Source organism: Olea europaea, chromosome 6, assembly GCF_002742605.1.
Source record: "Olea europaea var. sylvestris chromosome 6, O_europaea_v1, whole genome shotgun sequence".
NCBI lineage: Eukaryota > Viridiplantae > Streptophyta > Magnoliopsida > Lamiales > Oleaceae > Olea > Olea europaea.
The window spans coordinates 25100350-25113954 of NC_036242.1; the positions used below are offsets into that span (position 1 = coordinate 25100350).

General features: G+C 34.4%; 1 protein-coding gene across 1 annotated transcript; it reads right to left on the reverse strand.

Annotated features, from left to right (window-relative positions):
- Nucleotides 1-90: 90 nt before the first annotated feature.
- Nucleotides 91-2546, reverse strand: LOC111395309. Its single transcript, XM_023021291.1, has 2 exons — nt 1422-2546; nt 91-1318 (listed from the first exon to the last, which is right to left on the reverse strand). Exon 2 carries the CDS (start codon nt 742-744, stop codon nt 91-93), a length of 654 nt encoding a protein of 217 aa, XP_022877059.1. The 5' UTR covers nt 745-1318; nt 1422-2546.
- Between the last annotated feature and the right edge of the window lie 11059 nt (nt 2547-13605).

Genomic DNA, 13605 nt, shown 5'->3' on the forward strand with positions numbered 1-13605 from the left:
GTCTTTCGGCCCTGATTGAGCACTGTTTGGGCCTCATGTGGAAAAACCGTTGATGGAATTGGGTCCGTAAAAAAATTCCCCACATTCTGGTTAAGTGTCACCGGCGCGTGACCACCACGCGCCGGCCGTTGACCGGTGGCGATTTTCCAATGGTGTCAGAAATTTATGATTTTTCACAGGGAGATGCAGAATTTCATGCTGATCATCACGGTATGTTCCGTTTTCCGAAACGAGTTCAGGATTGGCCGGAATCTGCGATTTTCCGAGCGACTGGCCGGAAATTGCGATCGCCGGTGAGGGCGCGTCCGGAGTCGGAATTGGATGATTTTTTAGTCGAAGGTTCGCCTTTTCATGGGTAATCTTATGGTCAGGCGCGTGTCCCTGTTTGAGCTCTGTGGAAGGGTTAATTGAAAAATCAGTTTTTGGCCCCTCGGGATCCGATCTGTCAATTTCGGGCGATTCGGATGAAATCTCTACCACCCCCAGGGTTTTCGGCCCTTCTGGAATCATTGGTGATGGTCCCAGACCCTGATTCAATGCGTAGGGGGGTGTTTCGACGACCTTGGGATTCATGCCATGATTTTTCAAACTCAGATCTATTGAGTTGGGGGATGAATCTGATATTGGTGTTATAGGAGATGTTTGGGTGGTTGTTGGTGATGATTTTCCACCACTTAGAGTGCTGCAATCCGGTGGTTTTGGTGGTGGATCAAGTTTGTTGGAGTTTTGGAGGTTTTCTCCCATTCTAGAGAGAAGGGAGAGCGTTTTGGAGGTAGAGAGAGAAAAAAGCCCGTTTTGGGTTTAGCTCACGATTTCGTTCGATCAAAACACCAACTTGCTGATGCATTCACCAAACCTTTACCTGCTTCTGTCCTCTCTCCTTTATTGTCCAAGATGTGTGTAAAGAACATTTGCCTCACATCTTGAGGGGGCATATTACGACTTGTGTATATAGTTAGGAAGTTATGACAATTAGCTAGTTTCTTGTGCCAACTAGATTTTAGTTATGACAATAGGCATATTTTCATTTCTATTTAAACTGAAGATGTATGTACAATTCACACACTTTTTGCATGATCAATACAATCAGTCTTCATTCACATTTCAGCTCTAATATCTGGCATAAATTGATGGTTCTTTCACCGCAGCAACAATGTTGAGCGACTCTGATTCAATCATCCCAACAGGTAGCTTCTGATCTTGGACAAACTTTAAGCCCTCCCAATTCACAAACATTCGGGAGCAAGAGGCGGTAGAGTTTCCAGAATTGATTTTGCGAAACCAACCACCACATGACCCTTGTTTGTGACAGCATACACTTGAAAGAATATATATATAACTTGAATAAGGATCACAAGTAGTATTTCATTTTATCGAAGTCTATTGACCAAAATACATGAATGATTGACAGTTTTGCTTACCTTCGTTCTCTTATAGAGGATTTTCAACACCATCAGCACATGGCGAAACCAAGCTTTCCATGTAGACACGCCCTTCAAGAATGTCATCAATGACATCAGTTTGTGACCTTAGCTAGTTCATTTTGGGATCGTAAACTGCTATAGATGATCCCAAACGCAATACACTCTAGCCATTCCTAAGCAAACATAATGGCCTAATACCTAAATACGTGCAGTCAAGATTAAAATATTGGATTCTAATAATTTTTATCTAAGATTTTGCAATTCCATCCTCTTTCATTACCCATCCATTTATATAAGTTTACCCATCATTGAGAAGCATACTAAGCCATATCCTCCCAAATCCAACAATAAAGATGGAACATAATCACCTAAATAATCTGATCGTGAAACCTCATTTTACGTCTCCTCCAATAAATCAAGAGAAACAAATACCATTCATAGCCACATACTGCCGACCAATGGAGTTTACAATTTGCAAACTTATCCAATTCATTGTTCGGAAAACCCCTATGGGAATCCTCAATCATCTTCCAAGAATTAGTCCTCAAACTGTAAATTTCAATGGCATATGGTCCATTGCGATTAACGTAGTTGAAAATGGATACCACTTGTAAAATCACCTGAGTCTTCATACCCAAACCCATATATTAAATTACAACTGTACTTCACATAGTTACTAAAGCGAGGCAATCTTTTGGATTTCCTAATCGACGGGTTCCACAAATATAAATTTCTATCTCCAAAGCAAATACAAATCCAATAACTGGGTTCCCTCATTGGAAAATCCAAAGAGATAGAATTCGTACTTGTTTTATAAAGTAAAGAACAATACCTGAGATCATAATGACGAAAAAGACATAAAATGAGTTTATGATGGGTGAAATCCGGGTTGCTAGTTGATCTAACGAGATGAATTTTGTGCTGGAGATCAAAGAACACCATAATTTTGAAATGCACTTGAATTTCAAGAGGGAATTATCTCACACAATATGGAAATAGGCAGAAGTGACATAATCGTCAACTGCTCTTAACACAGCCAAAAAGCTTGGTGGTAACAAAAGCTTGAGTGATTACGTAACATGTTGCAGTTTTCTCAATATGTATTTTTCAATTGTAGGATTTTTAAAAACAAAGCAAACACTTGGATTAAGATTAATAAAGATAGAGTTGCAAGAAAAAACATGAGGTTCAGGTAATATCATATATATATTCAAAATTCAGGAATTCAAAAAAGTTAGAAAGGAAATTATGAAAAAAACATCAATAATGCTTCACGTACAGAAAATAGATAACAGAAGGGATACAAAAATTCAAAAAATCTGATGTGGCACCAGTCTTCATTATTATTTCCTAACAACTGCCAACCCGTCCCCTTTTACCCCACCCCAATACACCCCACACCCAACACAACCACCCCACGCCCCTTATTTCCCTTATTTACGATATCAAATTTCGAAAGTATTACGAGAATGTTATATGAAGTCGAAATATTACATTTTTAATATCATTTCGATGTGCTCACGGCCTAGTTTATCGCATTCTTAATCGCGTACAAAACGGTCAAACGTAGCAAAAGTTACCACTCGTCGAAATAGGTCGTTCCAAAATATATAAATGATTTTTCTTATTTTTGTCTCAACTTTCGGGATCATTACGGGATGTCAAACGAAATTGAAATATCGCATTCTTAGCACCATTTCAAAGTGCTCACGGCCTAGTTTATCGCATCCTTAACCGTGTGCGATATGGCCAACCGTAGCAAAAGTTACCACTCGTCGAAATAGACCTTTCCAAAATATATAGATGATTTTTCTTATTTTTGTCTCAATGTTCAGGATCATTACGGGATGTCAAACGAAATTAAAATATCACATTCTTAACACCATTTTGAAGTGCTCATAGCCTAGTTTACCGCATCTTTAACCGCATGCGAAACGACCAACCGTAGCAAAAATTATCACTCGTTGAAATAGGCCGTTTCAAAACATATAAATGATTTTTCTTATTTTTGTTTCAATTTTCGGGATCATTACAGGATGTGAAATAAAATCTAAATATCGCATTCTTAACACCATTTCGTAATGCTCACGGTCTAGTTTATCGCATCCTTAACCTTGAGCAAAACGGTGACATCCGGTAATGATCCCGAAAATTGAGACAAATAAGAAAAATCATTTATATATTTTGGAACGGCTTATTTCGACGAGTAGTAACTTTTGCTACGGTTGTCCATATCCCACGCGGTTAAAGATGCAACAAACTAGGCCGTGAGCACTTCGAAATGGTGTTAAGAATGCGATATTTCGATTTCATTTGACATTCCATAATGATCCTGAAAATTGAGACAAAAAGAAGAAAAAATCATTTTTATATTTTGGAACGGCCTATTTCGACGAGTGGTAACTTTTGCTACGGTTGGCCGTTTCGCACGCAGTTAAGGATACGATAAACTAGACCGTGAGCACTTTGAAATGGTATTAAGAATGCGATATTTTGATTTCGTTTGATAACTCATAATGATCTCGAAAATTGAGACAAAAATAAGAAAAATCATTTATATATTTTGGAACGGCATATTTCAACGAGTGGTAATTTTTGCTACGTTTGGCCGTTTCGTACGCGGTTAAGGATGCGATAAATTAGGCCGTGAGTACTTTGAAATGATATTAGGAATGTAATATTTTGACTTCATATAACATTCTCGTAATACTTTTGAAATTTGAGATCGTAAATAAGGAAATAAAGGGATGGGGTGGCTGTGTTGGGTATGGGGTGTATTGGGGTGGGGTAAAAGGGGACAGGTTTTTGTCAGGAAATAATAAATATCGAAGTATGGTGCTACATCAGATTTTTTGAATTTCTGTATCTCTTCTGTGATCTATTCTTTGTACGTGAAGCATTATTGAAAAAACATATTCAGCAAACAGGACCATGAAAGCATGGTAAGGTGCTAAATCACATCGTTCCACATAGCGTGCCATTTTGGCTCCACATGCCTAGTCACATCACACACAAACGTAACACAAATGTAACTTAATTAGTAAATGTCAAGTTTAAAAAAAAAAAAAAAAAAAAAAGAGATCGTTTTTAAATAAGTTAGTCATTAGGTGGATCCTTGATAGTATTAGTACCATAATGACGATCATTTTTAACAATTTCATTCAAAGGTTGAGCTGTTAAAAAGATATCGCACTTATTTATTTAAACATGTTCTTTAACATGGCCTTTTATGTGTAGGCTGGATTTATTTACTAATTAAGGATCTAGAATATATACAATTTTCAATAAGTTTCTACAACGACAAGATCTGAACCAAGTCTTTTGCCGAGCTTCGATACCATGTTAATCATTTCATCTAAACGTTTAAGCTGTCTAACAAATGACACACGTATTCATCACATAATTAATCAAATGAATAACGTATAAATACTCCATTGTAAGAAAAAATAGACAATATGTTTTTGCTTCACCCCAATTAAGCTATTCCAACGCAAATCTATAGTCATGCCCATCCAAAACCCATATACATCAATACCAAATACAAATTCAAAGCTATTGAAACCCAAACTGTATCCCTCTGAATCCAAACTCAAATTTGGACCTAACCCAACACAAATCCATACCCAAGCCCACCCCAATCCCAAATCAATTCAAAACCCAACTTTAAATTCAACTTTAAGCCTAATCCAATAAAATCCAACACATTTCCTTTCACAATTCAAATCATATTTGGACCCAAACCAAACCAAACCAACCCAACTCAAATCAATCAAAATCCAACTATCCCAAGATCAAACCCAACATTCATAACCCAACCCATATCCCTCAAAAATGCAAATCATGTTTAGAACCTTAAGCCCAACCCACACCCAACTCAAATTAAAACCCAAATTGAAATTCAAATCCTACCCAATTTAAAATTAAACCCAAAACTACTGAAACCCAACCCAAGACCTTTGCCGAACCCAAATCCATATCTCACAAAACCCAAATATATTAAAAACAAACTCAAATATATTAAAAACCCAATCTATATCTCACAAAACCCAACTCAAAGCTGGATCCAGCCCAACACAAATCTACACTTCCCATCCCAAACCCAAATCCATCAATACCCAACTCAAATTCAAAAACTACCCAAATTAAACCCATAAGCTTAATTACAACCAACCCATGTTAAACACAAACCCAAATCTATTGAAATCCAACCCATATCCCTCCAAATCACAACTTAAATTTGGATCCAATCAATCACGAATCCATACTGAGTCCATCCCAGACCCAAATCCATTAAAACCCAACTATAATTCAAAGTGGAAATTACGTACAGGCCTACTTTAAAAGATCCAATTTCAAAAATAAATTACAATGTTTATTTATACAAAAATCATATATTAATTTAAATATTATAAAGTAATATTTTAATAATAATAATAATATTATAAATTAATCTATATACATACACCTTATCATATTTATCCCCATTCAAACCCTAAAATGAAGTTTCTCTCTCCCCGCTCCTCTTCATTCTCTCTTCACCATTGCGCTTGCTGCCCTCTCCTCTCTTATCCTTTCTCTCTCCACCATCCATCTATCTACTCTCAGATCGCCGCCATCACTGACGAATGACATTTCTCCATGGGTGGTGGTGTTCGAAGGAGGATGACTGAAGACGTTTCTCCATGTGCGTGCTGCAAATTGAGGTCCTTTTTTTCATGGGCGTCGAATGCTTGACGACGTTTCTCCATGTGCAGTGGTGATAGGTGGTTGGGTACAGTGCTATGTACGATGGATGGTTGGGTGTGGTGTATAGAGAGGTGTGACATGATGGTGACGGAGGCGAGATGTTGGCGTTGATGGTGGTGACATTTTCAGATCGGACTACGGATGTTGTGGGCCGCTGCTGATGTGATGACAAGGTGGTGATTCTGCAGGCGGTGGCGGTGGCGTAGGGGTGATGGTGTGGTGGTGACTTAAGGTGTGGTATACTAGTGGCAGAGGTAGTAGTTGTAGTGGATTGGGGTAGGTGGGGCACGGCGGCATGGTGGTTGTGGCGACGATGGTGGTGGTGGGATGGGGTTAGGGTAGGATAGGGTGCAGTGGCAAAGTAGTTTGTGACCAATATTTGAATGGTTGTGACCAATAAATTGACTAATTTATAACTAAAAAGTAATATGTGACTGATAAAATATGTGACAAATAAGTAATATGTGATCGACAAAATATATGATTGATGAAATATGTGACCTGTAGTTGTGACCATAAAAATAATTTGTGGCATATATAAATTTTGATTTGTGAGTCTGTGATAAAAAATAATAATATGTGAATAACTAAAACGCCAATTTGTGATCGAGTTATATAAATTTGTGACTTTAATATATTTAATTAATAAAATATATAATTAATTAATTATTTCATAAATTAAATTTAATAAATATCTATTTTTGAAATTTGAAACTTTTATTCTTAGTTTTGAAATGATAGATACTTATCTTCTTAGTTATAAAAATTACACAAAACCCTAGAATTAAAATCAACGGTTCTAAAATCAGGTGGAAAGTTTAACATTTCAAAAATCAGAATTTTTTTTATTAATTATTTAAATAAACTAATTACCAAAAATTAAAAACACTACCCACTACCCAGATACAGATCCATCTCCTCCCTCTCCCTCTGTCGTCTCTCTCTATTATCTCTTCCGTCTCTTTACCACACATCGGAGCGACTGTAGGAGATGGGGGCGACGCGAGACTTCAATCTATGCAAGGTGTAGCGTACGAGCGGTGTTAATTTGCGAGGTGGAGCAACGAGGTGCGTTAATCTCAAAGTTGTAAGAGGTGCGGTGGCGTGAGATTTCTGAAGTGGTGGTGAATTAAATTTGTGAGATTTCTGAGGAAAAATTCAAAAATGTTGTGAAGTTGCTGCATTTGCATTATAGTTTGTGATTTCTGCAGTTCTTGGTGATCCCACTATCCTAATTGCTGGGGTGGTGGGTTTGATGATGTCAAAATAAAAGGTTTGATGTTATTAATGAATTCTGGTCATGTGAAATTGGGAAATCAGTATACTCAGAAGGTCATTCCTTGTAGATAATAATTGGATAAGGCAAAATCATTGTTAATGTAATCCCTGCAGCTTTAACAATGTTCTTTTTAATATAATATTAGCTCAGAAGTCATAACATTGGACTAATCTGGGATTTGTCAAAGTCGTGAATTGCTTGAGGTGTCTTGAATTGCATTGGAAAACATGGCTTCGTTTCGTTATGTGTTTCAATTTTAAGATTTTAGAGATCTTTGATAACATAATAATAGTTCTCATTTTGATAAATAAAAATTTTGATCAAGGGTATGGGATGGATGCCAGATTACATCTGCTAATGTTTTTTGAAGGGAATTTATTACTTTGTACAATCTCTCTATTCAGTCAAGGGTTTGAGGCTCTATGACTGAAAAATTAGCTGCACAATTATGACTTTGTTTTTATATTTCCAAGAACTGAGACAATTGACACTGAGGCAATATGAGGAATTAAATTTGTGACGTGGTGGCGTTAATCGTGTAATTGATTAATTTGTGATCAATGTGGTGGTGATTTTGACAGTGACAATGGTGGTTGTACTGTTGGAGGCAGCATTGAAGTGGTGATCGTAAGTGTTAGCGGTGATCACAAATTATTTGATTGATTGTGACTAGTGAATCGATTAATCTGTGACCAATAAATAATATGTTACTAATGAAAAGGATAAATTGTGATAAAGAAATAATGTATGACCTAAATAATTAATAACTTGTGACTGTTTAATAAGTTGTGACATATAATATTTGTAATCTGTGACCTATAAATTTTTTTATTTCTGATCGAAAAATAATATGTGATCTATAAAATTTTTGATTTGTGATAGAAAAATAAATTATGACCAATAATTTGATAAGTTGTGACTAAAAATTGATTAATTTGTGATCAATGTTGTGTTGGTTTTGACGATGACAATGGTGATATTGTTGTTGGAGGCAGCATTGAAGTGATGGTCGTAAGTTTGGTGGTGGTCACAGATTATTTTGGTTGATTGTGACCAGTGAATTGATTAATCTGTGATCAATAAACAATATGCGATCAATGAAAAAGATATTTATAACCAAGAAATAATGTGTGACCTAAAAAATTAATAATTTGTGACTGTCTAATAAATTATGACATATAATATTTGTGATCTGTGACTTATAAATTTTTTTATTCGTGATCCAAAAATAATATGTCACTTATAAAATTTTTGACTTGTGACCGAAAAATAAGTTGTGACTAACAATTTGATAAATTGTAACTAAAAATTAATCCGTAATTAATTAATTTTTTTATTAATGATCGATAAACAAATTGTGATCTACAAAATTTTTGAATTGTGATTGTAAAATAATTTGTGATATGTACGTAGTAATAAGTTGGAATAATTAAATTGTTAATCCGTGACCGATAATTTGATAATTTGTGACTATATAAGAAGTTGTGACTTGTAATATTTGTGATTTGTGATCAATAAATAAATTGTGACTTATAAAATTTTCGATTTGTGATCGATGAACAAACTGACCTATAAATTTTTTAAATTGTGACGTAAAATAATTTGTGACATCAAATTTCTGATTTGTGACCAAAAAATAATAAGTGAAGAATTAAATTGTTAATTTGTGATCAAATTATATAAATCTGTGACTTAAATTAATTCGTGACTAAAATTAATAAATAATACATGACTTAAAAATTGTGTTTGTGACTTATAATTTATTGAGTTGTGACCGAAAAATTAATCTGTGACCTATAAAATTTTTGATTTGTGATCGAAAAATAATATGTGACTTATAAAATTTATGTTTATGACTTATAATTTATTGAGTTGTGATTGAAAAATTAATCTGTGATCTATAAAATTTTTGATTCGTGATCGAAAAATAATATGTGACCTATAAAATTTTTAATTTGTGACCGAAAAATTAATCTGTGACCTATAAAATTTTTAATTTGTGACCGAAAAATAAGTTGTGACCAATAATATGATAAGTCGTGACTAATTATTTTTGAATTTGTGACCAATAAACAAACTGTGACTCACAAAATTTTTGAATTGTGATCGTAAAAAAATTTGTGACATAAAATTTTTTATTTGTGACCAAAAAATAATAAGTAACTAATTATATTGTTAATTTGTGACCAAATTGTATAGATCCGTGACCTAAATATATTTAATTAATAAAATAATTAATTAACTAATTAAATTATAAATAATTTTTAATAAAAATCTGATTTTAGAAATTTGAAATTTGTTTTCTTATTTTTGAAATGTACCATAAATAATTTATTAGTTATGAAATTTTCCTATTCAAATTCAACCCCAAGCCTAGTTCCAAGCCCAACCAGACCCAATTGAAAAACAAACCCAATTATATTGAAACCCAACACATTTCCCTCCAAAACCCAAATCATATTTGGACCTAACTCAACACAAATCCATCTTCCCAAACCCAAATCCATCAAAAACCAACTTAAATTAAAACCCGAATTCAAATTCCAATAGGAAAAATTACGTAGAAAACCTACCTTTAAAGACTAGTTTTGAGAAATAAGGGGAGTTAATTTTCATTTCACAAATCAAGTAGTAAATAGAAATTATTAAATTAATTAATACATGATTAATAATAGAAAACGTTTTATATATCCACCCCACCCAACAGAACCACCCACTCAAATCAATCTTTTTTCTCTCTCCTCTAGTTTTCTGTTATAACCCTAATGTCAAATTTCCTCTCGAATAAATTCTCCTCTTACTCTGTTCTTTCACTTGCAGTAGCAAAAGCTAGTAGAATCTCATAGAAAAAATGACAGGTGACGGAGAATGAGCGTTGAAGGAGGTGAAATCGAAGGCTGAGCTTGATCAAACCGTTGGGAAGGGCTCTTCGATCATTCTACAATTCTTGGTGTCACGGTGCAAGGACTTCAAGCACATGGACCAAGTTTTCTCTCATCTCTCCACTGATTTTCCCCTCACCCACTTCCTCGAGATTTATACTTACCCATTTTCTATATCTCTTTCCGAAACACACACAAAAATAGTTTATGCCAATATTATTTTTTTGCTATTTTCAATTTTGATCTGATTTTTGTTTTTATTGGTGAATATATTAGATCTCTTTCCTTTGCTTGTTTCATTTTTTTTTTGAATTTAATATGAGGAATTCAAACATTATTAGTCAATAAAGTAAGAAAAGGTGGTGGAGAAGACAGAGAAAAGGGATGGTTGATTGTTGATATAAATGTTTATAAGCAATGGATTCCAAGAAATGTGTGAGGTGGTGCCGCTGTGGAGCAACGACTAATTGTTGATATGTCGATGGAGAAGACAGATGAGAAGGGAACAGATTGTGTTGTCATTTCGAAATTCTGTTTTGTGGATTTTTATTTGTGTTAAGCAAAATGGAGGAGAGTGTTACCATGTAAACGGTGCATGCATCTTTTTTACTTGTAACTTTTGGGTAGGAAATGGTTCAACTCTCTGTGATTAGAATCTGACGGTTGAGAATGAAAGTTATGATGTATTAGTAAAGCCTTATCCATTATCAACGTGTTTGGGGGGTGCGATGGACCTACAAACAATTTGCTTTTACAAATTTTGATTACAGAGAGTCACAATTAACACATAAAATATTACAAGTAGTCACAATTAATAAAAAAATTGGTTGCAAAAGTCATTTTTCACAAATTAGATCACAAAATAGTGTTAATATAGACAGTCACAATGAAGGCATTACAAGTCACAAATATTCACTGAAAAAACAGACCTAGTCATAGATAGTCACAGGTAACAAAAATTTGCCACAAAGAGTCACAATTAATACATAAAATGTCACAAATAATCACAATTAATATAAATTTGGTCACACAATTAATTAGATAATTTGTGACCGTGAAATAAGATGTGGCTTATTTTATTTTATTTGTGACTTAAAAATAAGTCGTGATCAACTAATTTGAAAAATAATTTAGATATAAGTTGTGATTTATAAAACTTGTGATTTGTAACTGAGAAATAACTTATGACCAATTAATTTGATAAATTGTAACTAATAAATAAGTTGTGACATATAAAATTTATGACTTTGACATGCTATGTTTTTTATTAATACATAACTGTGACCGTAAACTGTATGATGATGTGACATTATTTAATTAATTTGATAAATTAGGAATAAGATATAACTTATGATTTATTGACTGTGAGTTTTATGTTGTATATAATCAAGTTCAATATAACCATGACTATTTGTGGTTAGGTCTGTGTAAATAGTTGTGGTTTGTGTCATATCTATATAAGACGTTATTGTTTGTGACCAAAATTGTGTTATCTGTGATTTGTGACTAATTTTGTATTCATTATAACTATTTTGATCATGTTCATCTTAACCGTGATTGTAGGTGACCAAATTTGTGTTAAAAATGACGTGCGTAACTAGACCTCTACTAACGATTAATGTTTGTGACAATATGTTTACATTTGAAAATTTGTGACAATTTATATGTTAACTGTGAACCCCCTATGACCAAAGTCTATGTTAATTGTGACTCCCTATGATCAAGTTCATGTTAACTGTGACCTATTCTGCCAAGTTTGTCTCCATTGTGACTATTTATGACTAGATTGCCTTCTTTATAACTTTCAAGCCTCTGTCATTTCTCACATACTTTGGTGCTAAAACAACATTATTTGAGAGGTTTACTCCACGGTCAAATAAAATGTCACTTCTATTATTCATCTAAAACATTTCATATAATTGGCGTGAGCACCAGCTCCATTCCAATCCCCTGGTAATAAACACGAATAAAAAGACAAACCAAAATTCTACTATGCTTTGGGTAGAATTATTGTACTGCAAGAATTATTGTACAACCACCTACACTAACAACCAGTCACCTCACTAGCATTGCCACCATCGCAATTACAAACTCACCACTACCACATCGTCGCACCAGTAAACCTCGACACCACAGCAAACATGATAAAGAGAAAATAAATGTAAATAAGAAATAAACCCAAATTTCCCTATATCAACTAATTGAGTGTTTTACCTAACTACTAAAAAATCTCAAAACCTTATTCCCAGACCAGATCCATCTCCAAAAGGTCCACCCCAAATCGCACAAAATGCTACCCAAATCAAAAATCCATATTGTTTCCGCCAACACCGATGGCGCCACCTCCCAATCTTAAAAGTCCTTGTCGCGCACAGTGGTATAACAATCGATCGGCGCTGCAACGAAATTTTCATAGTGTAAAGCGGCCACTATGGACAGTGGCGCCATCGCAACTACATCGCTCACGCTAGCACAGCAATGTTATCATTGCAGTTGTGCTCTTCCTTTCCAGTGGTTGAGAGAGAGAGAGAGAGAGAGAGAGAGAGAATTTGTTTAGGGTTCGAGGGTGGGGATGGGATGGATAAATGGATTAATTTAATTTTATAATATTATTTATTAATTTTAAAAAATTTATTTAACACCTGAATTTTGAAATATTTTAACAAGATTGTTAGATTTGAAATGTAATTGTTATAGTGTAGTACTTGTGTAATTTTCCTGTTCAAATACTACCCAAATTAACCCACAAGCTTGATTACAACCCAACTCTATTTAAATTCAAACCCAAATCTAATGAAACCCAGCCCATATCTCTCTGAACCCAAACTCAAATTTGGACATAACCCAATACAAATCCATACAGAAGCCAACTTAAGTCTAATTCCAAACCCAACCCAACCCAATTAAAAACAAACCCAAATATATTAAAACCCAACGTATTTCCTTCCATAACCCAACCCAACCCAACCCAACCCAAATCCATCAAAACCCAACTCTAATTCTAACAAAGTTCAAATTCAAACCCTAAGCCTAATTTCAAACCCAACCCAATTAAAAACAATCCCAAATATATTAAAACCCAACCCATATCCCTCAAAAAATGAAAATCAAATTTAGAACCATAAGCCCCACACCCAACTCAAATTAAAACCCAAATTGAAATTCAAACCCTACCCAAATTAAACCCAAACTGAAACCCAAATGTATTGAGAACCCACCCTTTTCCTAAATCACTTTCTCTCTCTAGACCAAAACGCTCTCCCTTCTCTGTAGA

Excerpts from the sequence above, each read along its gene's own strand:
- LOC111395309 (XM_023021291.1), bottom strand. The coding sequence starts at position 744 with ATGGGAGAAAACCTCCAAAACTCCAACAAACTTGATCCACCACCAAAA.